Source organism: Lissotriton helveticus, chromosome 5_1 (assembly GCF_964261635.1).
Source record: "Lissotriton helveticus chromosome 5_1, aLisHel1.1, whole genome shotgun sequence".
Classification (NCBI taxonomy): Eukaryota; Metazoa; Chordata; class Amphibia; order Caudata; family Salamandridae; genus Lissotriton; species Lissotriton helveticus.
In genome coordinates this window covers 1,374,570,652-1,374,596,674 of record NC_136065.1, presented here as the reverse complement: position 1 = coordinate 1,374,596,674, position 26,023 = coordinate 1,374,570,652, and the positions used below count along the sequence as shown (strand labels likewise).

At 44.7% G+C, this 26,023-nt stretch overlaps 1 protein-coding gene across 1 annotated transcript in view; it reads right to left on the bottom strand.

Annotated features, from left to right (window-relative positions):
• Positions 1-26,023, bottom strand: part of LOC144753631 (uncharacterized) — a 463,125-nt gene that overhangs the window by 400,053 nt on the left and 37,049 nt on the right. The window contains exon 2 of the mRNA XM_078641257.1: positions 6,250-6,326. Within this exon, the coding sequence (XP_078497383.1) occupies positions 6,250-6,324 (75 nt within the window). The 5' untranslated portion in view covers positions 6,325-6,326. The remainder of the gene's footprint in view (positions 1-6,249; positions 6,327-26,023) is intronic.

Below are 26,023 nucleotides of genomic sequence, written 5' to 3'. Positions count from 1 at the left end.
TTTCAATGTTCAATAATATTCCATTCACTGTATTACAGTGACAAATCACCCCAACATTTTCCAGACAGCTGCTGAAGTGAGCGTCAAATTAGTTTGAACATTTTGTGAAGATTCATCAAACGGCGCCAAAGTTATTGGCAAAACAAAAAAATATTTTCCTATGGAAACTAGGTCCTCACTGTAACTAACTTCTGGCAACCAGCAGTAGCTAATATATATAAACACATTTTGGGACCCCCCTTTTTCTCGGCCCCCGCTTGACGGATCACCCTGACATTTTTAAAAAAGCAGCTGAAATGAGTGGCAAACTTGTTTTGAAAAGTTCATGAGGATTCGTCAAATGACCTCAAAGTTATTGGCACATGAAAACAAATATATATATATATATATATATATATATATATATATGCAAGCTCCAATTTCCAGAAATACCCAGCCGGGTTTACAGAAAAAACAGCACTCACACGGGCAACAGCAGTACTTTCAGCAGGTCGGTTTATTCACAAAAGGCAAACAGACGCGTTTCGGGAGTAGAATCCCTTCGTCAGTGTTATCATTTGAGCGCCAAACATTTTCCCTTATCACTGTTCATGCCCACTATCGACACAAACAAGGGACTAATGCAATTGCGTCTTTACGGCGCGCCATCTTAGAACGCCTTTAATCTATTCCATATCGTCTATATGAGATCATAATTCACGATGATTTTATTGTGTGCTGACGTCAATAAAGACGTAAGTGTATTAACACTTAATACCGCCGTGTATCAGCAACATTTCATTTCTTTATGGACCATCTAGTCACCAAAAACAGCCATATGCCTGAGAAGCAAGGCATTACTAAGAATGCATGATTAAAGCGAAAAATCGCTACATTCAAACTCAACGCTATACTAAGCAAAATCTTGCCGTGGATCGGCACTTGCAACCTAATATCAGGTTGCTGAATTCTCAGGTCATTGACAAAAGGATAAATACACAACATCGTATCTCGTTTTGACGACAAAACTTACTTATACTATATACATTTTCAGAATTTCATCCCGACACATAATCAAAAATATTTCAAAAACATTTCAAAAACATTGCAGAACAGTTTCATACAGTTAATCATATGGTATACTTTTTAGCCCAAGTGGGAGGCAAGTTCCTCCCCCATATTCAGTCCCTTCGGAGCCTTGGTCTCAAGATCAATAATAAATCTAGATTCTAATCTTCTCAGAACCTGTAACCGATTTCCTCCTCTAGGGTTCTCAGTTACTTGATCTAAACAGAAGTATCTTAACAGAGTCCTATCACTCTTATGTTTGATGGCAAAATGCCGTGCTACCGGGTAGCTAAAATCTTTATTGGCAATTGCCCGCATGTGTTCCAGTATCCGAAGTTTAACAGGATTGATGGTACTGCCCACATACCTCAACAAACAAGGACAGACCAAACAGTAAACTGCATGGTCTGTGTGACAGGACATGAATTTTGTGATTTTCCTTTCAGCTTGACGACCTGGCACCTCATATACCAACGTCCTTTTACTTGCCGAGCAGGCTTTGCATTTCCCGCACGGGAAAAAGCCTTTTGCATCTTTCAATGTTCCCAACTGTTTCTTCTCAACTGGTAGATAACTGTGAACTATCTCATCTCGCAGCGATCTTGCCCTCCTAAAGGTAATAGCCGGCACAGCTGGAATGTCTGGACCTACAATTGGGTCAGATTTAAGTATGTGCCAGTGTTTGGACAGGATTGATCTTAATCTGAAAGAATTCGCAGCAAACGGTGTAATCATTCTGAATTGTACTTTTTCAGATTGGGTCAATTCTTTCTTTTCAAACAATTGGCTGCGTGGTATTTTTCTAACTTTTTTCAAAGTTTCATGTAGCTGGTTAACATTGTAGCCTCTATTCTGGAACCTCTCTATACTATCACTGGCAGCTTTTTCAAAATCTTCATTATGGGTGCAATTGCGTTTTAATCGCAAGAGTTCCCCATAAGGGATGTTGGAGATCAATTTCCGGGAATGACTGCTTGAAGCGTGTAAAACGCTATTACCCGCAGTCGGTTTCCGATAAAGCTGGGTGCTGATTTTACTATTCCTCACGCTTACTTGTAGGTCGAGGTAATTGACCCTATCTCTACTGATGTCCCCAGTAAATTTGAGATTGCACTCATTGTTATTAAGCACTGAAATATACTCATTAGCCTCTTCTATAGACCCGTTCCACACAAGGAGCAGGTCATCAATATACCTGCTCCATGCCACTATCTTTTCGTTCCATGCGGCATTTCCAGGGGCCCAGGCTACCTGCTCCTCCCACCAGCCCACGAATAAATTCGCGTAGCTGGGGGCGAAGCAGGAACCCATCGCCGTACCGGAACGCTGTTGATATATGGTATCCTGAAAAAGAAAGATGTTATTGTAGAGACAAAATCTTATAAGTTCCAACAACATTTTGTTGTGTAGAGCAAATCTCAATTCTCTTCGATTCAGGAAAAATTCAACAGCCGTGATTCCTTGTTCGTGGTCTATGCAAGTATAGAGACTTGTTATGTCCAGTGTAATCAGTATATAAGATGGTTGCCAGGTGATAGACTCTATTTTTTCGATAAAGTCTGTAGAGTCTCTTATGTAAGATTTCAAAGATAGTACAAAGCCAAAAAGAAAATGGTCGAGGAATTTAGAAAGGTTCTCAGTCAAACCTCCTATGGAGGAAATAATAGGTCTTCCAGGGGGGTTGTCGATACTCTTGTGGACCTTGGGCAGGTGATAAAAACAGGGTAAGATAGGGTTCACGATTTTAAGAAAGAGATATTCCTCCAATTCGATCATCTGTCGATCATGCCATTTCTTAAGCAAGTTGTACAGTTCCTCAATACTGGTCAAATAATCCTTTTTTGTGATGATATTGTAACATGTCCGATCATCAAGCTGTCGCTTTGCTTCTGCGACATATTGCACTCTCGACATGATGACTATGTTGCCTCCTTTGTCGGAGGGTTTGCAGACAATCTTTGGATCCTCCATCAGGCATCTCAGCGCCTGTTGTTGTTTTCTGGTCATATTGTGGTGCCTCTTCTGGGGATTAGATTCCATCCTCATGGCAGCCAGATCCCTGGTTACCACTTCTGCAAAGACGTCAATTGCATCCGCTGCGGTCTGGGGGACAAATCGTGAAGCAAGTTTGAAGCTGCTCTTCGGTGCTTCCTGTTCTACACTGACATTGTCCAGTCTTTGTGTTAGTGTATTCCTCGCTGCGGTGATCTCAGTTTCGTCATCCATTCTAAGATTCTGCAGAACTTCACAGGCTGTTAGGTCATTGACCGTGAGAAGATCGGTGTCTTTATTGTTTCTAAGATGTTTTGATTCTTGCTTGGTTGGCTTAATCTTAAAAAACTTGTGCAACTTGATCTTCCGAGTGAACTTGTAGAGATCTATACGTGTCTGTGTATATTCCATATTTTTATTTGGGCAGAAGGTTAGTCCCAGTTTCAAAACAGACTCTTCCAATGGTGTTAGGGGTCTCTCGGACAGATTGACGATAGTTAATTGATCTGGAGTGTTCACCATTTGCCTCTCCTTTGGCTCCTGGTCACTCGTGTTGTTGATCTTGTTTGTCCTCTGCCTTTTGCCTTTCCATCCTCCTCGCCTTGTTTGCCTGCGTTTTCTGGGGGCTTGTTCTTGCCGCCCCGGAGCCAGCTCTCTCGGATGACTTTGAACTCCTGCTGAAAAGGAGTCTTCGTGGTCATTGTCGCAGGCATTGTGGTTTGGCCAGGCATTTCATCTCCCGAGTGTTCACTCTGATTGACATCAGAGTCCGAGGTCTCCACTCTTGTTTCTGTTGATGTGCTCGGCGACTGATTTTTCCTGGCCAACTCCTTGCGAGGTTGATCATATTTCCTATGAAAGGTCAGAACCCTTCCCATGGCATAGTCCCGCTCATCTCGGTCAAATTTTTCTTGTTTCCTAAGTTTGATTTTGGTCTCATATTTTTGGAGTCTCTTTTTCATGTTGGCCCTAAGTTCTTCCTGTTCCTCTTTGTTCGCATTCTTCGCGATCTGTTCTTCCAACTCTTCTATCTCTTTGACGACCTTGTCACGGTCGCTCCACGCAAATTGAATGAGGATCTCCAGCATGCCTTTACAGGAATTGGCAATATGTGACGCCCATGTTTCTAATAATTGGGGGTCTGGGTTCTCATATGCGGGTACTGTAAAGATCCGAAGACCTCGAGGCACTCTCTGTACCTCTACGTATCCCTGCAATGATGTACCCTCCCACCACTTGCGGAGTTCCCGTTCATATAGTTTCTCGAGTTTCTGAAACTGCATGGCTAGAGTGTTGGAGACAGTCACGTTCATCACTGGTGGTGGTTTTGAAACATCGGGGTTTTTATAGGCAAACAGACGCGTTTCGGGAGTAGAATCCCTTCGTCAGTGTTATCATTTGAGCGCCAAACATTTTCCAGCACACAATAAAATCATCGTGAATTATGATCTCATATAGACGATATGGAATAGATTAAAGGCGTTCTAAGATGGCGCGCCGTAAAGACGCAATTGCATTAGTCCCTTGTTTGTGTCGATAGTGGGCATGAACAGTGATAAGGGAAAATGTTTGGCGCTCAAATGATAACACTGACGAAGGGATTCTACTCCCGAAACGCGTCTGTTTGCCTTTTGTGAATAAACCGACCTGCTGAAAGTACTGCTGTTGCCCGTGTGAGTGCTGTTTTTTCTGTAAACCCGGCTGGGTATTTCTGGAAATTGGAGCTTGCATATAGGACGCGGACACCATCGCGTTTTTCGGCACCCGCCCTCAGAGTGACTCACGTATGTGGTGTTTTGGAGCTTTCATATATATATATATATATATATATATATATATATATAAAATATATGTACCTAGGTAGTTATAGTTAGGATGCAGTGCGCTTAGGAAGAGAGTTTTTCCATTTACTTAAGGCCCTGTCTTGAAAATTTCGGGGTGATCTGTCAAGCGGGGGGCGAGTAAAAGGAGGGGTTCCAAAGCATAAGAAATTTAAACCAAACCAAAACCTGTAACTGGTGAAGTTTAATGGTTTTGTATATTTAAAAACAGCATGTTTTAACTGACATCTTCACCTAACTATAACGTCACTTTACCCTTTCTTTTTTTCAGTGTAAAAAAATAAATACTTATATTTAATATTTAATTTGTTATATATCATATATATATTTTATTTTTTTACACTGAAAAATCAAAGGTTAAAGAGACGGTATAGTTAGGTAAAGATGTCAGTTAAAATATCTAACAAGGGTTTCTAATGGAATTCATAGAGCATATTATCAAGGCCATTATCGCCGCTTTATCGGCAGTTTCCTGCCGATAAAAGCGGCGATAATGTATCGCCTGTCCTTGATAATATGCCCCATGGTGTTTTAAAAATACAAAACCACTAAACTTCACCAGTTCTAGTTATCTATACTATATATACCACAACTACAAGTTTTGATGGAACACAGCTGGGCACCCAACCGAGGCAGGTGCAGACCAACTCAGCCTTTGTTATGTCCATGTATGGCATCAAGAGAAAACATCAGCCCCATCTCCACAGAATACAAGACGAAAACTCCTTTTCTGCTTGAATAATAAATATTTTGACATATTATTAACTACTCGAAAGTGTGACCTGTCTTCAGCAGGATAAGCAAGACTGATTTTGTGGCTGCTTTAGATATGGCAGAGGGATAGCAGGAAAGAATGCTTAGTATGTATAAGATGCATAAAACTGCCTTCCTGGACTCACTAATTGTGAAACACCAGAGTGCAATGGCACTCATGGGATGTGGCCTGTGGACGTTAGAGGTTGCAGATGCTGTGAGCGATCAAGGTTGAAAAAGCACCAATATACGGGATCGGAAAGTGCATAGATATGGGTGTGCTCTAAATAGAGTTGAAGAATCCATCATTCTCGCTCACCCTCCCCCAGTCTATCATTTGGGGATTAAATACAATATGTTCGAAATTGTCATGTATTTAAAGTGCCTGGTGCGGTGGTGTGCCCCCCTTGTGTGATGTTTTTACTAATTTTGATCGGCTGGAGCTAGAATCACCTTTCTGTTTATTAAAAGATGCACATTTTGCAGCTGGCTGTAAATTGTGTGGTAAATTCAGCAAATCAGTTTTAGCTGGAAAGCACCGTGGCCTCAGAATGATGTAATTCCAGGGACCCTGCCTGAGTAGTTCATTAGTTCATGTCATCCTATGACCTCTCACCTCAGTGTGCTCCTCGATACTTGTTTTTCTGCTGTCCGACACACTCCCCGAGTCCTCCTGGGAGTCGCTCTCCATCACTGCAATGCAAATACATACATGAAATTATAGGGAATATATAGGATTATTTTATTTAGTTATTTATTTATTCATGCAATTTGTAAAGCGCACAAATACCCGGAGGTGTCTCGGCGCTGAAAAACTATTACAGAGCAGATAGAGATATTGTTTACTGGTTGAAAAATCACGTTTTTACTAGCTTCCTAAAGATAAGTCGAGAGGGGCTAACCCTGATGTGAGGGGGCAGGGTGTTCCATAGTTTCGCTGTGGCAATTGAGAAACATCTGTCTCCCCATGAAGATTTCTTTGTACAAGTGACAGTTAAAAGGCAGGCTGAGGAGGAGCGCAGTAGTCTACAGGGGGTATAACGCCCTAGTGACCTTTTTAGGAACTTAGGTCCTGAATTATTTGCTCTGTATGCTATACAGGCAACCAGTGAAGCTGGCGTATTACCGGGGAAATCGATTTGAACTTGGGGGTGCCTGATAGGATTCTAGCTGCTGAATTTTGAAATAGCTGCAGTTTATTCAGGACTTTTTCCTGAGCATTTAAAAAAAGACCATTATAATAGTCGATCTTGGATAAGATCAAAGTGCACATCAGAGTTTTTCCTGCACTCGGTGGGAGGAAAGGAAGGAGTTTTCTGATAATTTTGAGAGTGAAAAAGATGCGGATGAAAGAGCATTGGCATGATGTGTAAACGAAAGTCTATCATCGAACATCACTCCCAGATTCCTAACCTTTGTTACAGGAAGTGGGGGAGATCCCATTTCGGTTGCCTTCCAGGTTTGGGACCAACTTGGGACTAAATTACCGAAAGTCATTACCTCCGTTTTATCGGAGTTTAATTTCAGGCAGTTGCGAGACATCCTGAGACTGATGTCACGCATTCCTTCCTGAAATTTGGCTGCCACTTCTACTCCATCATTATGGATAGCAAGTACAAGTTGGGTGTCGTCGGCATCAGAGGTCAGACCCATCCCATGGGTTTTGATGATTCTAGCCAAGTCTGAAAAATATATATTAAATAGGGTCGGACTTAGGGAATATCCCTGAGGCACACAACATGGGAGGGAGAAGACCGGAGATTGGAAGTCGCCCATCTTGACAGAATGTGTGCGATTTTCAAGAAAAGAAGTGAGTAAGGACCTGGCCGTTTGACTGATGCCAATGGCAGAGACACGGTCGATCAAGATGGTGTGGTCGACCGTGTCAAACGCTGCGGACAGATCCAGCAGGATAAGGACCGCTGCTCCACCCTTATCCAGAATCATCCTGATGTCATCGGAGGCCTTATTAAGAGCTGTCTCTGTCCCATGCTCCTTCCTAAACCCAAATTGTGTGTCATCGAGCAGGTCGTTATTATCGATGTATTGGATTAGTTGAGCATTTATGATTTTTTTCTATGATTTTCTATGGGAGAGGGAGACAGGCTATAGGACGGTAATTTTTAGGATCCACCGGTTCCAAGTTGGATTTCTTAAGTAAAGGTTTTATAATAGCCTTTTTCCAGACTGTTGGGTAGACCCCAGTGTTGAACATAGAGTTAAAAATGTCAGTGAGAATGGTAACAGTAGGGTCTGGAAATAATTTTAGAATTGAAGGTGGCGAAGGGTCTAATCCATCAAATCCATAACACTCCCCCACTCTCAATCTCGGCGAGTCTGAGCTCAGGGCCCCATGATGCTAGACCAAGGGGCCCAACTCTCATTGGGGCACCTAGGGCCCGATTCGCAGAACTAACTTAAGACAAAATCTTAAACTTACTACTTTTGGTATTCACAGAAGGCATTTAGTAGTAGTAAAGTTAGGATTTTGTCTTAAGTCTATCTAAAGTCTGTCCTAAGTTTGTCTTAAGTTTGTCTTAAGTCTGTCTTAAGTCTGTCGTAAGTTTGTTTTAAGTTTGTCTTATGTTTGTCTTAAGACTGTCTTAAGTCTGTCTTAAGTCTGTCTTAAGTCAAACTTAAGACAAAATCCTAACTTTACTACTACTAAATGCCTTCTGTGAATACCAAAAGTAGTAGGACAGACTTAAGACAGACTTAAAACAGACTTAAGACAGACTTAAGACAAACTTAAGACAAACTTAAGACAGACTTAACACAAACTTAATACAAACTTAGGACATACTTAACACAGACTTGAGACAGACTTAAGACAAAATCCTAACGATTTAGTTCTCCACCTGAGTGTAATTTTTCCTTTTTTGAGGGGTATTCACCAAAATACCCAGTAATAGGCCTGGAAAGCTGTGCTAGACACAGATTTACAGGCTTACTACTGGGAATGTCATGCGAGCAGGTGACTTCTAAATAGAGGAGGAATCCGCGCGGGGAATGCACCCCCCTGTGCAAATGCACAGATTTCTTTTCCCCCACTAGGAAAACACGTATCCACATAAATAAACGCTCTTGCCGTCTCCACCATCAAATCTGGGAAGAGGAGTTACTCCAGCTCTTGATGATTATAGTCTGGTATATCAAGTTGCCAATTTATGCATAAATAGAATATAGACTTAATATTCTTAGCTCCACATCTACATACCTTGAAGATATATATATATATATATATATATATATATATATATATATATATATATATATATATATATATATATATATATATATATATATATCAACATCCAAAGAGATCCAATAGCCATGTGGGCGCGCTCTGCAGTGTGTGCTCTGCCCAGGGGTCGGATCCTGACCCAGGTAATTTTTGAAACAAAGGAGGCGGCACAATCAGGAATCGATTTAAAGCCTTATTTATTACAAGACTTCACCCCACCAACGCGTTTCGGCCTCACTCGGCCTTGCTCACGGTTGGTTAGTCCCTCTACAGTGTTTGTATTTATACTAGCCCATTTGTAGCCATTTATGAGGCATTATGGGAGATGTAGTTTCAGTGCATTTTAGTGATTAAATTAAAGAAAAGAAAGACTTTGCATGCTTTTAAATTATAGCACTTTGGTAACAGTCAGTGTTCATGATAGTGGGTTCAGTACCCTTTGTCTTATCTTGATGTTTATTCTTTATCCGTTGTTGTTAAGGGTGTAGTACCCATTTTTATTCTGAGATTCTTATTCCAGGTGAACATGCAGATCCTCTCCAAAGAGGAGAGGATCTGCATGCGCCGGGCAGATCCATTATGGAGCGGCGTCTACAAGCGGATCCCCGTCCTCACCTACACATAAATAAAGCTGCTGCTCGCGTGCTACTCACATGGTGGACAACCTTGGAGCGTGAATCTATATGCGGCAGTCCAGCCGCAGAGTATGCACCACCCCGTTAACGTGGGGGTCACGGCAGTGAAGTAGCAGCCGTACATGGAATCGAGGACGGGCCCACTTGTGGAGTCCATACAGGACTTGATTGTGTGCTTTCCGTACTACACTTCCCAGAAGTCTCACTGGAGCCTCCCATCGACGGGCGAGTTATATAATTGGAGAAGTGTAGCGGGTGCGCACACCGCTTCCGTTAAAGCCCCTGAAGAGAAGCAGATGGAGCTTCGAAACGCGTCGGGCAGATCCATTATGGAGCGGCGTCTACAAGCGGATCCCCGTCCTCACCTACACATAAATAAAGCTGCTGCTCGCGTGCTACTCACATGGTGGACAACCTTGGAGCGTGAATCTATATGCGGCAGTCCAGCCGCAGAGTATGCACCACCCCGTTAACGTGGGGGTCACGGCAGTGAAGTAGCAGCCGTACATGGAATCGAGGACGGGCCCACTTGTGGAGTCCATACAGGACTTGATTGTGTGCTTTCCGTACTACACTTCCCAGAAGTCTCACTGGAGCCTCCCATCGACGGGCGAGTTATATAATTGGAGAAGTGTAGCGGGTGCGCACACCGCTTCCGTTAAAGCCCCTGAAGAGAAGCAGATGGAGCTTCGAAACGCGTCGGGCAGATCCATTATGGAGCGGCGTCTACAAGCGGATCCCCGTCCTCACCTACACATAAATAAAGCTGCTGCTCGCGTGCTACTCACATGGTGGACAACCTTGGAGCGTGAATATATATATATATATATATATATATATATATATATATTGAAAGTACATAAATGTGGAGTTGGATTTAGAATATCTAAACATATTTACCTGTCGCTGATTTTGTCCACAATATTTTGGCTACCATATAAAGATATTCCAAAGAAAAAAACGCTATGAAGAGGCCAGCACTTGCTGCTTCCTAGCACTATTATTTTCTTTACTTTCAGCCATGTTGCACAACTGCCTGTGCTGCTGTACAACATATCTAAAAAACATTGACAAAATCAACCGATCTCACATCCCATTTTGAAAGAAACAAGAGCAGATCCATCTCATCTTATGAATCTTTGCCATGTTTTGATTTTATCATTTGCAGCTAAGATTCTGGAGCATCATGTTGCTCAAATATTATATAGCCACTTACAGGCCAATAATTGTGTAATGAGCTCTGCCCTTAACTAGTTTCAATTTGTTCTTTCAGACCTGATGCAAGTAGTAACATTAGATTATTTTACTAGCAAGCAGTTACCAATCGCTTGCAGGGCTCGACAGAAATGTTCCCTCTCTACACTGCTTTTTTGTCAAAGATATTTTTATTAAATTTTTGTCAAAATACATCTTGAAACAGTACCATCATGGCACCTCTCACAGGGGGTGTTGCATAATTCGACAGGACTACAATTGACTAAAGTGACACATTGTCCAGTATAAGCCCGACCCCTTTCTCAATGAACTGCTTAAATGTAGGTTACAGTTTCTGATGACAACGGATTTTGGAGCAAATTCTTATAATCACAAAATGTGAGCAAACGGTTCAGCATGTGTCCCATCTTTCTTTTGCGGTGGTAATTTTCCAAAGCCTTCCAATCGGAAGGTGCCACATGGAATAAACAGAAATCATATAAAAACAACTCCCAATCGGGAGGCAATATAAACAGAAGAAGGAATACCGCCCCCATACCCCTCCCCTAACATGGTGGCAGCAACATCCATACATTTTAATTAACTTATGGTACTAGAAGTCAATTCAAAACTGAAAGAGATGAAGGGCTCTGATGGTGGGCGGACAAACAGCGGATGGAAGTCCACGTGAAAGGAAAGTGACTAAGGGGCCCCACTTATATTCAAAGTTCTTATAGTTATCCCTAAAAATGTCTGACATGCGTTCCAGGCAAAGCAGCTTCCATAGTCGAGAATGCCAAAGGGAGATAGCTGGAGCTTCCTTCCTCTTCCAGGTGGCTGCCAGGGTAACCTTAGCTGCTCCTATACAACGCCACATAATTCTGTGGGTCTGATACTCTAGGGAAGGATCGTGAAGCCCCAAAAGAGCACAGTGGATGGGATGGAGTATCCTAGCATATCTTTGATACGTGCCAGTATTTCTTCCCAAAAGGGGCAGATAGTTGGGCAATCCCACCATATATGTTGAAAGTCTCCAAGTAGTCTGCACCCTCCCCAGCATCTACCGGAGGTGGTGGGAAAGATCTGCCTAAGTCCGGACGGATGGAGATACCAGTCCATCATAGTATTAAGGTGAGCTTCCCGGAGCTCTGTGGAATGATTGAATCTTGTGATGTCGGACCATAAATGCGCCCATTCGTCGTCCGAGAAGTGGTCTTGGTGAGGAAGGACTCAAATTTTGTGAGAGGACGGGTGGCTGCCTCTCGCATCTGAGGAGAAAGGGCCCAGTGCATTAATTGATTATAGTGGTATCTTTCTGTATTCCCTAATTCATAGTCCCACTTGCAGTCGTCAAAAGTGAGGGGGTCGAAATTATGAAAGAGATGTGTCAAAGCAAGGCACTCTCCCTCCCTCCAAATGTCAAAAGGGCTCTCAGGTAGGGCCGGGGGGAATGCAAGGTTAAAGTGGAGTGGTGTAAATGGTGAAGGGAATGAGGTCCACCTATCGTCTCCTGCGACTAAGTCTCATACCCTTAAGGTGGTGTGTGTAGGAGTGTTAATGTAGGCATTCTTAGGTCTGTCCTTTTTGGGGCGCCAAACCAGGTCCCATATAGTCCTTCCCGTCACACTGCGATCCAAATGTAACCAGTGCTTATCGGATTCTCGCTTTGACCATTCAACCAGGACTCTCAGTTGCGCCGCCTTATAATATAATTGGATGTCTGGGAGTCCAACTTCCCCCTCAGTGCGAGGGCAACTCAATAGGGAGAAGGAGAAGCGTGCGCATCCCCCTTGCTAAATGAAGTGTAGGATCATACCCTTAACTCGCCAAAAACAATCTCCCTACAGTTCTATGGACAAGGCCTGAAATAAGTAAAGGAGCTTAGGAAGAAGTGTAATCTTCACAGAGTGTATCCAGCTTAGCCATTACAAAAAGAGAGGTTACCACTTTGTGAGCTCCGTTTGAATACGAGTAAGAATGGGGGGGAAATTAGCGACATAAAACCCCTCTACCTTTGATGTTAGTTGGACTCCCAAGTACTGTATAGAGGAAGTGGCCCATGGGAGAGGTGTAAGAGACTTCCACCTGCGGGCTTCTGCCTGCGGGAGAGTGAGGTTGTGGATGTACGATTTGACTAAATTTATTTTAAAGCCTGCTACTGCTTCAAAGCGTTCAAGTTCCGACTGTAAAGGTGGGAGGGACATGGCAGGGTCGGAGAGGGACAGGAGGACATTGTCCGCGAAAAGGAAAATTTTGTGTGGTTCCCCAGTGAATGGTATCCCCTGAATTCCAGGATTAGCTCTAATGGCTCAATGCTAAGAGCGAAGAGCAGGGGTAAAAGGGGGCACCCCTGTCTGGTGCCTCTAGAGTGGAAGAAGGAGGATGATTGCACCCCATTGACTACCACCTTAGAGCAAGGTTGAAGATAATTAGCTCGAATTATAGTAAGAAATGTAGGCGTAAATCCGAATGCCGTGTGTGTGTGGAATAGGAATGCCCAGTCAACCCTGTCGAAGGCTTTTACAGCATCCAGCCCTACCAGTACAGCGGGGATTTGACGTCTGTTGGCCTTTCCTATCAGATGTATAATTTGACAAGTGTTATCATGTGTTTGGCGACCTTAAATAAATCCCATTTGGCTATAATGGAGGAATACAGTTTTGTGTCAAGATTTAGCAGAGCAATAGGCCAATAGGAGGCGCAATGATGAGGATCCTTCCCAGGTTTGGGTATCACAGAGATCATGGCCTCAGACATGGAGCCAGAGGACTCGCCCTCTTCTGCCATCTTGTTAAAAAGTAGCGTGAGGTGGGGTCTGATGTCAGGAGCAAAGATTTTATAGAAGAGGGCGGTATATCCGTCTGGGCCTGGGGCTTTGTGGGGCTTTAAAGCTTTAATGGAAGAGTTGACATTGTCTAGAGTAATAGGAGCGATGAGTAACTCGTTCCATTCAGTAGACACCTGAGGGAGATGCAATGTCCGGAGATAATCCCATTGGGCGTCTGAGTCTAAGCCCTTCCCAGAATAGAGGTTTTCGTTAAATGAACCAAAGATCTCTGCTTTATCTTCGTCTCTATGTGTTAGTTCCCCAGAGGACCCCTGGATGCCACCTATATACTCTCTCTCTCGCTTATCTTTTAGCTGTCTAGCAAGATGCTTACCAATCTTGTTGCCCTGGGAATATGATAAGTGTCATAGTTTGAGGAACGTGAATTCCGCCCTATTGTTATAAATAGCCCGGAGTTTACCTCGGAGCGCCCTCAGGTTGCAAAGGGTTTGCCTTGTGGGATTCAATTTGTGAGTGTGTTCAATAGAAGCCAGATCTGTCTCCAGTTGCTCCCTCTATCTAGTGCGTTGCGCGTTTAACACCGAGTTAAGGGCAATACATTTCCCCCGGAAGACTGACTTAAACGTGTCCCAGGTGGAAAACTCTGACGTTCCTCTGGTTTATTAATAGCAACAAATTCTTAGCTTGGTACAGGATTCCTTGTCCCGTGCAAGCGACGTCGGGAAGTACCACCTGGGAGTAGTCGAAGCGTTCCCACACCAGGACAGACATATGGAAAGTAGGCTATGATCCGTTACTGAAAGAGGGAATATCTTGGCCTCTTGAAGGGCACCCTGCAGGGATTGGCTAATAAAAATGTAATCAAGTCGGGAATATGTTAGGTGGACATGAGAATAAAAAGTGTAGTCCCGGGTGAGTGGATAAAGAGTGCGCTAAGCGTCTAGAAGGCCCATGTCATGAATGCACTGTTGGGTGTCCATAGAAAAGGAACCCATGTCTGAGCGATGTGGGTGCGTGCTATCTAGCTCTTTTTGCCTGGTCAGGTTGAAGTCACCCATGAGGACCATCAGCCACTCCACAAAGTCCAGTAGTTTCCCCAATAGTGTGTGTAAGAAAACCATATGTTCAGTTTTGGGGGCATATATTGCTACAAAAGTGCATATTTTCTCCCTCAGACGTCCCTTGACCATAACCCAGCGGTCATCTTTACCGCTATGAACTCCTAATGGTTGGAATTGTTTGGAAGAACGGAACATGATCACTACTCCTCTATGTTTCGTGTGGGCTGAGGAAGTATAAATTAGTGGATAGTGTTTGTGTCTAAGGCACGTGTCCTCGGCTCTGGCTCAGTGTGTCTCTTGCAATGCTACTATATCAACATGGTGATCGACAATGTACTTCCATACCTTTTGGCGCTTCTGGGGGGAATTAAGAACTTTGACGTTCCAAGTTACAATAGTGATCAGCATTATGCTAGAGGGAAAAACTAAACCTCTTTGAGAGCCCCATCATCCCTACCATGTCCCAAGTCCCAGCCTGTCCCCAGAGGGGCGTGCACCGCCATCTCGCGCCAACTGTAGGTATATAAATGTCAGAGAGCCCATCAAGGTAAAATGTTAAAAAGCCACCACCGTGTCCCTTCCACTTCCCCCCTTAACCCCCAAAAAGAAGAAAACAAACATGAACAGATACGCGATATAAGAACCGCTACTAGGTCCCCTCTGTGGGGCTAAAACACCCCCTCAAGGACCAGTGGGGACAACAGGTCCGAGGACCCCGTCCACGCCCATCCCGGTGTAAGTCTCAGAGGAAAAGACATCTTTGTGCGGCTGAAAAGTAGGCAGTAATAAAGATCCATTCCTGGAAGAAAGACAAAGGCAGGTCATCTGCAATGGAAAATAAAACATGAAGCAGGACCCCAGATAACAGTATAGATCGATAATTAGTTATGATATCAGAATGCAAACCGACCTGACTTTAGAAAAAAGGAAACATCACTGTTCTTACATATAAAGCCAAATTAGTCTATGGCTTCCCCACATTTTGAACAGGTGACGGGAGCCCCAGGGACTGGGGCAGGCGAAGGTCCGAAAGTAGGGATTGCGGTTAGGAGCAGGTCTTTGTCCGCTGTCACTGGTTATATCCAAAGACGTCTGTCTCAGCAATAAATGTTCATAAATCTGTGAGTCCCAGTCCTGGCTTAGATTATAGACAACGCAGATCCCATCGTGCGATCTTTAAGAGTTCATTGGCGACCCCTCCGAGAGCCTACAGACCAGGAGGAAGTTGACGGTGGGCCTCGGGAAGGCTCTCCATTTTTACCTTGGGTAGGGCGACACTCCTCGGATGGGAGGCCCAGAAGATCCAAACCTTCCTTTAAGTCAGTAATGTGGCGACGTTTGTGTTGAAATTCAAAACTGAGTCCAAACGGATAGGTCCATCTGTATCTGATTTTGTCATCTCGCAGCTTAGTGGTGACGGGTCTGAACAACTGTCTCTGTGCCAGGGTAGTCAGCGCTAAATCTTGGTAGATGGTGCAAGAGATACCTTGGAAGGATATGGATCCCTTTGTCCTGGCCGCCAGGAGTACTGCCTCCTTAACTTTATAGGAGTGGAATTTCGCCAGGATGTCGCGGGGTCTCTTCTTCTCGCCGTTCTGTACACTTCCCACATGGTGGACCCTGTCCAATTTTATTTTAAGGGGACCCAGAACCCGTAAAGAGCCCCTTAATGAAGGCATCTAGGTCCGGCACCTCCACGCCTTCCACCAGGTCCCTGACTTATATGTTCTCCCTCCATGCTCTATTTTAGAGGTCCTCTGCCTTGAGCTGCGTCTGGTGCAGCTGGTACTTGAGTGCACGGACATCGTCACGCAATTCAGTGGAGAGTTGTTCTTGTTCCTGATGCTGCCCCTCCAGGTCTAGTACTCTAGTGCCCACAGAGTCCACATCATGTTGGAAGGAGGCCAAACGCTTCATGAAGTCTGTCCGCAATTGTTCCATTGAGGATTTGATGTCTTGGCTGAGTTCGTTGCGTTCAGTTCAGTTTTAAAGTCCTTAAACATATTCAGTAATTCTCCCTTCGTGAGGGCCATGGCGGCAGTTCCCGCTTCCCCTCGTATCGTCAGGCGTTTGTCTGAAGCCGTGAAGAAGTCCGAAACCTTACTTGGCGTCTTGCTCGTCGCCTTCTTCGGCGGCATAAGGATTAAAACGAAAGGACCCATGTAGCTCTGTCAAGGGTGGTGAGGGTATGCAAGGCCCAGGCTGAAGTGAGTCATGAAGGGTGGATTGAGAGAGGACAGCAGGACACCAAGGAGCGGCACTGCCAGGACAGTGGTGGCCCCACCCCGAGTTGCCCGCTAGGTCTGTTGCACAGTGTCCAAATGGAGCCTACGTCGCTATGTGAGAGCGAGATCGCCATGCAGAAAGTAACGACCCCGGAGAGGGAGGAGGCCGTGGTCTGCACCCTGCTCAGCCAGGAGGAGTTAGGAAGAAGACAGGGAGAGTAGTTAGGCACCAGCACAAGGCCTCTAGCCGCTGATGCATTCAGCAGGTGAAGGGTTCATAGGCACTGATTGACGCTGTACAGGCGTTCTCCATTGCGGAGCAGGATGAATGCCAGTGCAGGTGGGTAGATGTGTGATGATGCAGAGCGAAATCATGGGACCCCAGGGCAGTCGTGGGCTATCGCCGGTCCCGTGGCAGTCGCAATGGTCTAGAATGTCTCCTGTCGCGGCAGGGCTCTGGCCGTCATTTTAGCCGATGCCGACTTCTCCCCGTGAGGCAGCATGAGGCAAAATTATGCCGATGTAGCAATTCCTGGGGCAAAAGGATGAACTCCGCAGATGCTTCACATCTTCCGCTAAAGGTAGGATCCGTTTGCGGGGATCCTAGCTTCGGACAGCCGCCAGGGTCTGATTCGGAACAGCGCGAGGACTGGGAGCCGAGACGGTCTATGTCCGATCGGCCATCTTGCCCAGCCATGCCCCCCTCTACACTGCTTTTTAACCTGCATGTTATCCTATCCTTTTGCCAGTATATTGACAGAGAAACATATCAAAGCTTATAAGCATGCAGAGACAATCAATTTTTAATGACTCTGGAAAACAGTCCTTTAACTGGATTCAAATGTCCAGGTGATCTATTTGCAGCGGCGGCTGGCATGGCTCACGGGTGGCCGTGTGTGGGGTCGCGTTCCAGGAGGTAGTGGGGATGAGGTCGGGTGCAGTGGTGATGGATGGTGGGTGGGTCGAGCGGTGGGTGGTGGGGGTTCGCGCATGGTGTGAATATAAAAAAATATATAATAACTTACCTTGCCGCAGGTACTGTGTCTCTGCTCCTGCTCTCCTCGTGGAACCTGGGGAACAGGAAGCAGGCCCCACTGACTAATCACAACGTTGCAATTCAGCATTGTGATTGGTAAGCTCCTTGGCTCCCCAGACCAATCACAATGCTGCAGTGCAGCGTTGTGATTGGTCTGAGCGTCCTAGTTGGACGCTCAACCAGGGAATGGAGGTCTGGGCATGTCTTTCACGCGGACTGTAATGCAGCTTGCATGGAGAACAGTAAAAGTGCGCATGACTGTGTTGGGCGGCCCGAGAGGGCCTGCCAAACAGTCATGTGCACTTAGCAGTGGGTAAACCACTCCTCCCCTGCCCTGCTCTGAGAACAGATCAGCACCCACAAGGCAGCAGTAACCATAAAAATATAATAACAAAGTTACTATCATTTTATGTTTCTTCTTCGCACTGCTTAAAAGCAATGGGGCGACGCTCCTCCACCATAGCAGAGGAGCCGCCACTGTCTATTTGGAATTGGAAGGAGAGCAATAAACTGAATGCTGAGAAAACAGAGGTCCTCATCGTCAATGATCTTAAGCTGAATACCCACTGTTAAGAGTTTAGGAATCATTATTGATATGCAGCTGGTGCATCGTCTTTCAGCTGTCCCACTGCCTGGGGGCTTAAAGCTGCTTATGAGTGGGTCACAGGCTCCCACAGACTGTCAAGCCTTCAGGGGCCTCAAAGTTCTATCTCCCCTAGAGCCAGGAGGCGCAGCTGCAACATCGCCTTTCAGAGAGAGACGTGGCCACTTGCACAGCGCAGTAAAGGGTATTCTGCTGTCCTATGGAACGCGCCCAGGCAAAGCGGCGCTCATCAGAGGCCAGAAGAGGCTGGGCTGGGCCTCCCTCTTGGTCTTACGGCTGGACACAGTATTCCTCACCAGTATGATTCTCTAATTCATTTGGCTGGTACACAGTCCAGTACCCTGATTCAATATCGTGGGTTGCCTGCTAAAAGGGAGAGGGGAACATCCTTATGGTACAAATGAACCATAAGGAGTGGACTTCTCTATAACAGTTGGCTCGCAGCTACTGGGATTATTGTTTCCAGCTGTAGAGGGGCGGGGGTGTTTATTGGACAGCTTGCTCAACTTCTCCTACTTTTCCTTACGTTCCAAAACGTTCTGGTGTGCTTTGGCTGTAAGAAGACCCTGTAGGGGCCCGAACTCAGGTATCCTTCCTGAACTTTGCCTTTACATCTCCGTGGCCTTTATATCTCCACTGCAAGAAGGGCAAATGGAAAAGTGTCTCCACAGACACAGGGAATTCACAACCAGGCGAAGCCTAATAGGATACTGTCCGGAATAGCTACTCCAAATTGTCAATCCTCTCCTACATAACTACAGTGACTGGGGCAATTAAGGATGAAATTAATACATGTGAGAAGAGGTTGGGCATTCGACCTGTATCAGTAGCAACTCCCTCAGCTACTCCTGTAAAAGTTTCTATGCTGGGCCCTAACGTTATGACTCAAGGTGCTACAAGTGGGTCTTGGTCATCGAGTCTACTGCTGCTATAATCACCATTGCAGATGTTCGCCAACTGGAGGCAGTGGCAGGGTTCGGGGATTCTCCTGTGGACTGTGGCCCCCCAGCACCAAAGCATACAAAAGGAACATGCATTTGCAAAGCAATAGGTCTCGCATTTACGCAAGTTTGAGCTAATGACATTGCAAATGACAAAGCCTTTTATTTTAGTTTTAGGTTTTAAAACAGAAATAAAAGGCATTGTCATTTACAATGCCAATAGCTTAAACTTGCGTAAATGCAAGACCTATTGCATTGCAAATGCTTGTTTTAATCTTCTTTATCTTTCACCTTTTTTATGAACCGGCGAGTGATTTTGTGGAAGACTATTGTAGTACAAGAACCTGTAATCACTTGCTCGCTTAGGACTGCCCCTAACCATGAACTTTTACTTTAAATACAAATATCTAAACTATACTCATTTGTTTACAGGGGATTTAAATTGGTCCTATTCACCCTTTGGTCTGCTGCAGCGCCATTCACATTTGGTGTCCGCCCACCACAATATACAGCACGGGAGGACAGGGTCATCCAAATTCCGCCACTGGCTTACTGGCTAGGTGAGAACATCTCACGTTGCACAATAAGTAGTTCCTTCAGTGAGGACATCACATCTTGCAGAATGTGCACGTCCGCACAATAAGTAGTTTCCCCCAGAGTCAGGTATTTCTAGCGCAATGTGTGGTTTCACATAAAAATATACATATGTTTGTTCTTGGGAAATGCCTGTTTTTTCATACAATGCGTCTTGATGCAAAACTATTCACAAACATAGTAAGCATTGGTAAAACCAAGAAGGCAGTAGTTAACGCTACTGTTTGGTTTAAGTAAATGTGCAGGAAAAAAACTAGAACACTTGGGGCCCGATGTAGTTAAATCTTTTTTACCACTTCTTAAATACCGATTCATACCGAATCGGTATTTAAGAAGTGGTAAAAAATAGGAGGGCAGATGTATGTAATTTTATTTTTTATAATTACCGAATCGGAAGGAATCGGTATTTACCGATTCAGTAAATACCGAATCGGTAATGCCCATTGATTCCTATGGGCATTGAAGCCCATAGGAATCAATGGGCATTACCGAATCGGTATTTACCAAATCGGTAAATACCGAATTTTGCAAGGGGGTGTCACTTTGACACCCTCTGGCACCCCAATTACAGGCATGTGTGCCATGTGGCACACATACATGCCCTAAGGGCATGTCTGTGTATCACATGGCACAGGTGTGCATGCTGGATTCGGTATTTTACCACCCAATTGGATTGGGTGGTAAAATACCGACTCCTAAAGGCCTGTGGCACTGTTTGCAGTGCCACCTACATGTGAGATTTACCGAATCGGTAAAATTACAGATTCGGTATTTTACAGAATCGGTAAATTTACCGATTCGGTAAATTTACCAATTCTGTAAAAAAGGTCCCCTACATCTCAATGACCCATTTACCGGTCGGTAACGGCCGAATTCGGCCGTTACCGACCGGTAATGGCCACCTACATCGGGCCCCATGTCTGTTCTTCATAATTGACTGCGTAGATGACATGCTTTGGACATGTCATTCAAATGTTTAACATTGGATTTGTCTGCAGTTATCTAGTTATTGTTTAGCTGAAACTATTAGAAAAAACACCATCTAAAAATGTGGGAACAGTAACCTCTCACTTCAGCTTTATAGACGTCTACGCAGGGTTTGTATAAAAAAAACAGTGTGGGAAGGCTGCCGCAGGCTGCACCTGTGTGAGAGTTCTGCAAAACAAATCCTCTTTTCACATCTGCAGAGGGAGAAAATTACCAACTGAGGCTAAGCAACCTCATTATATATTCTGCCGAAATATATTAAATATATACGTGGTCTCTGCTTCTCTCGCTCGCTCTGTGTCTCGTTAAACAATGCAGTACGGAAGGGAAAAAAAGTGGCGTAACCTGTGATATCTTCACAGACGCGCACCGAGGCCCGGGACTCGTAATAGGAATCATGTGCTCTCCCCATGCGGTGACCTCTGCGCTGAAAGCAGAGATTGTGCTGAATAAAGCACAAGGATCGGCCTTCTAGAGATCTCTGTTAATGCGGCCTGTGCGTGCTGCATGGAATCAATTAAGGCCTGGTCTTTGGGGGCAGGAAAAGGCCTGCTACAGAAGGTTGGGCAATAATGGAAATAAGGGCCAGTTTTAAACTAGATTAGAGTCCAAATATTGCCAACGCACGCACAGACAGGCGTGGAAGGATGCCAGGGACAACAGCGTGTGCAGGGACGCGGTGGCGTAGCAATATTAATACAACAAGCTCTTGGCATTGCGCAAAGGCATCCGCTTGTTTATAATTGCATCGCGCTTTCACTTTAAGTGAAAGCGCGATGCAAAAATAAACAAGCGGCTGCCTTTGCCAAATCCGAATGAGAACAAAAAAGTTTGTAGCGGCTAATTAGGAGACACTGTCTACCGCCACCAGTAAAATATGCAATCCTGGTGGGTGGGCCAAAAGCGGACAGGGTGGTAACCAGGAGGGACTAAAAACCCTCCTGGACAATCAAAACACCCAGTTTTGCATAATTGGGGACGCAAAATGACGCGCACCATTGCAAAACACGGGCGAAGCAGAAAGCGAGCTTCTGGAATCTTATAGATTCCAAGAAGTCTTCGTAAGGCGAGAGCAGCGCATGCGCGCTGCTATGCCAGGCGAGATATAACATGGGCAGAAACGGTGATTGGACAGACTGGGTCAAAGACAAAGGGTAGATTGGTCCAGCAGGCTCCCGCAGAGGACAACAGTCGGATTCTGGTCAGAGGCTATACTGTTAACACTAATATTAGTGAGTTTTCTACATTACTGCAGTGTGTGATTGAAGCTGTTCTTCGTAAATGTTTAGATACACATTTAAATAAACTTTCACTAATTGAGGCTAGTTTAAACAATCTAATGCAGTTTACAAAACTAACTTGTCAGCGATAGAGCATACCATGAATACTGTGAGCTCTATTTCTGAGGGCTAAAACATTGTGAGGGAGCCAGAATTGTGATCCACGGGTACACACTGTCTACTTAAATGTCCTAAATGTCCTCTATTATCCTGCCCATCACAAGGTAACCCTTGTTAACTCAAAACAAGAGCTCTGGCACTCGTGGGTACTCTGAGTTATCAGTATATCAGAAGGGCCATAGGTATAATAACACTGCCAGGCACCGCAGGGGGACGGGGGGGGGCCAAGGGGGCAGGCGGTATAAGCAACAAAGACGGTCCAATTCCCCTAAGACGGTCCAATTCCCTTGAGTATTTCTTTAAATTTTCAAACATGTCTCAACCTCTTACGTTACGGTAGATACTGGGGCTCCTGTTCTAAAAACATGGAGTGAGGGAAAGTTATCACCCCCCTAAGGAACAAAATGAGTCACTGGCTGGCCCTCTTTGGCATTAAGGGCCACAGGCAAATAGGCTTATTATGGCAAGGAGGGTTGATAACCCATAATGGGGATTGTGCCATTATCAGCTTTGATTGTTTGGGTACTGTCCCCACAGTTTTTAATCTTGCAAGACTAATCCAAACGTCACTATAGTAGGAACATGAGACAGCCGAGGATAATAATTTTGTTCTAAAAACATCAAATAGGTTTGGGCCCCGGGCTGACGCACTGGATTGACTCTCTTGCCCCAGAAATGAGGCTAACTTAAGTGTGACACGGCAGGCGACTGGGTCTACCAAGAGGCTAACCCAGCTTTTAGATCATGGGGTCTAGTTTCCTGAGGTGTACGGTGCTCTTGAATTGAGGCCCTCGCATCTTTCGGAACAAGATTTTAATGGGTCTTGCATTAATGCTGAGGGAAGTTTCTGCGATTTACCAGTAAGGTCATCTGGGGTTGCGGATTGGTGTGATACACTTACCATGGGTGAAATAAATTACCCCATACAGATTGGGGGCTTTCCAAGGGTGGGTTTCCAGGCACAGTTACATAAGAGGCCCATAGCATTAACACTCCCAATGTAAGTTTGTTTGGGTTGGCTACCTCTGGTAGGAACGAGGCCCCTAGCCCTGTTGAGACCGTAGAGTGTCAAACATCACCGATTTTTAGTATTGATGATAGTGCACCCAGATTGGCCTCTTGGAATGTGGCATGAGTAAATAGTAAAATATTTCACCCAGATTGGCTGGCATATCTAAAGTATTTTGACATCATTTGTTTACAGTATACATTGGAGGTTGAGGGATCTTTTTTTTCTAGTTGGCTGTAAGTCTTTTTTATTTCTGCCGTGCACTCTTTAAAGGGACGCCCTAAACGAGGTTTGTCTCTCTTTCCCTAGACTATAGGTTGGAGCATTTGGCGATACCTCCTAATATGGAAGCAATTTGTTTTCCTCACCAGTGATTGGTGGATTTTCTATAATGCAAATATTGGCCAATCCTTTTGTAACACGCTTTTATCACCTGCGGGCTCAGTTATTGGCTACTGAATCCCGGGGTATTACAAGAGCTGGATTTATTTTAGGGGGAGATTAGGGGGAGATTTTAATATACATCCATATTCAAAAAAACAATTCTCCCAGTGATCAAATGTACAGTGAAAAACCCCTACACCTTGAGCACAGTCAAGTGGGAGCCTATTTGAATAATATCTTGGCGGGGTTTAATTTGGAATGTTTATGACCAAAGCTTCCCGCAACCTAGTTGGTAGCTTCTCCCACATTTTTGTTGGGTGTAGTGTGAATTCTACAAAATATTTTATTTTTGTTTCTGCACCTCTGCGGAATTCGATAGGCCTCTTTGATATGCGTCTCTGGTTTAATCGACCATCATTGCATTTCTGTTTGTATTGGCAACTTGCTTGCACTAGCTTCCATACATAACACTTTAACCCACTTGGAGGGCAAAGTGACCGATCAGGGTAGAAGAATAAAGTGGTACAAAATCACCCCCAAGGACTTCCAGAAGAGCTTGTGGCTGCTAAGAGTAAGGAATTTGATTTGTGCTTGGGGGACCAGCTTGATGATGAAGCTTTTATGAATGCATATCATGCGATTGGGGTGGATGTGAAAGCCAGATTGTTCCAAAACAGTGCCCAATAACAAACTTAAATGGTTCGACAAAGATTGCTCTGATGCCCACAAAAATTCTACTCTTTGCGCCCAAAGCTCAGCCCAAAGATCAATGCCTAATATCCTCTGGACATATAATTTACAAAAAGCTCGTGAGAGGAGGAAGAGGGAACTCAGAAAGAATGCTTGGTCAGATCTTAGAGAGGCCTCAAATAAGACTGATAGCAACCAATTTTGGGAGATAGGTAAACGTCCCTTATTCACGAAGAATGGTGCCCACTCCACAGCCTCTCACATCCCCCATGAGAAGTGGATTTGAAGGTATTTATGGTTCTGTGGATTGTGTTCTCGCACGAGCCCCTAGTATCGATCACAAAATGGTGTAATTTATCATTTGATGTGGAGGAGGTTGTGTTAGCAATTGTATGCATGACAGGCCACAAGGCCCCAGGCCCGGATGGGATCCCTGCTGATCTGTTTAAGGTGTCACCTGGTTTGTGGGCCTCAATATTAACTCAGCTATTTAATCTGGTTGTATGCACTGGTTTATCGTGTTTGTGGCCCCAGTCCATCATCATCCCAGTATACAAAAAGGGTTCAAGATACTTCCCTTGTTGCTACAGTCACATCCATTGATAGATTCGGTTGTGAAGGTAATGGGCAGGGTGATTTTAGAGAGGGCCTTGTCGTGGGCAGAGGATGGGTCTGTTCTTTCAGATCTGCAGTAAGGGTTTCGACCGGGCCTGGGTACGTGTGACCAGTTTTTACGTTATTACATGCTGATCAACAAATATACTGTGGCTAAAACAGGATCTGTGTTTATCGCAAACATGGATCTGCCTTCCACCTTTGATAAGGTGAATAGATTCAAATTGTGGCAGATCTTGTTCGGACAGAGACATTGTTTATTGCCTCAGTGAGTTACACTGGGAAATGAGGGCAGTTGTCCGTGTTCCAGCTCCTTTCGTTTGGGAAGTGGAGAAAGGCACAGGTGTATAATGGCCCCTTTTCTGTTTACCCAGAATGTGAACTATCTGGGGGTAAGACTACTAGATAGACAGGTGGACTGCCCTTGAATAGGTTCCGTCAGATTCCTGCACTCCTATATGCGGTTAACACCATTCTATTGGCAAGAACTGCACTGGGTCTCCAGATATTGCTTACTGGTTTTCTCCTATATTTGAATAGTCTTTATCTTTCCACCAATTATAGCAAATCTCAGGTGATGGTGCTGGGACCCCAAAAGATTAAGCTGAGATCTTTTCATGTTCAAGGCAATAAGTTCTCGACAGTCCAGATGTATACCTAAATAGGGGTCGTTTTTCATGATCGGTCTATGTTGGCCCCTTTGATAAAATCTAAGAGCTTAGCTCTGTCAAGATATATAGGTGCTCTTTTCTCTTTCTCCTCTAGAATCCGTAGTAAACCACTGGGCACCCTGATCAAGATCTACCAGGCCAAATCTGTTCCAATGGCCACCTAAGGTAGTGAAGTATGGGGATATGTTATTTCAAGGGAGATCCAAGTGGAGGAAAAACGGTTCTGTATGTGTTTGCTGTCAGTTCCTGCTTCTAATTCGGCTTTTATAGTTCATAAGGAGTTAGGGCTGCCTCATCTATCAGATCTCATTG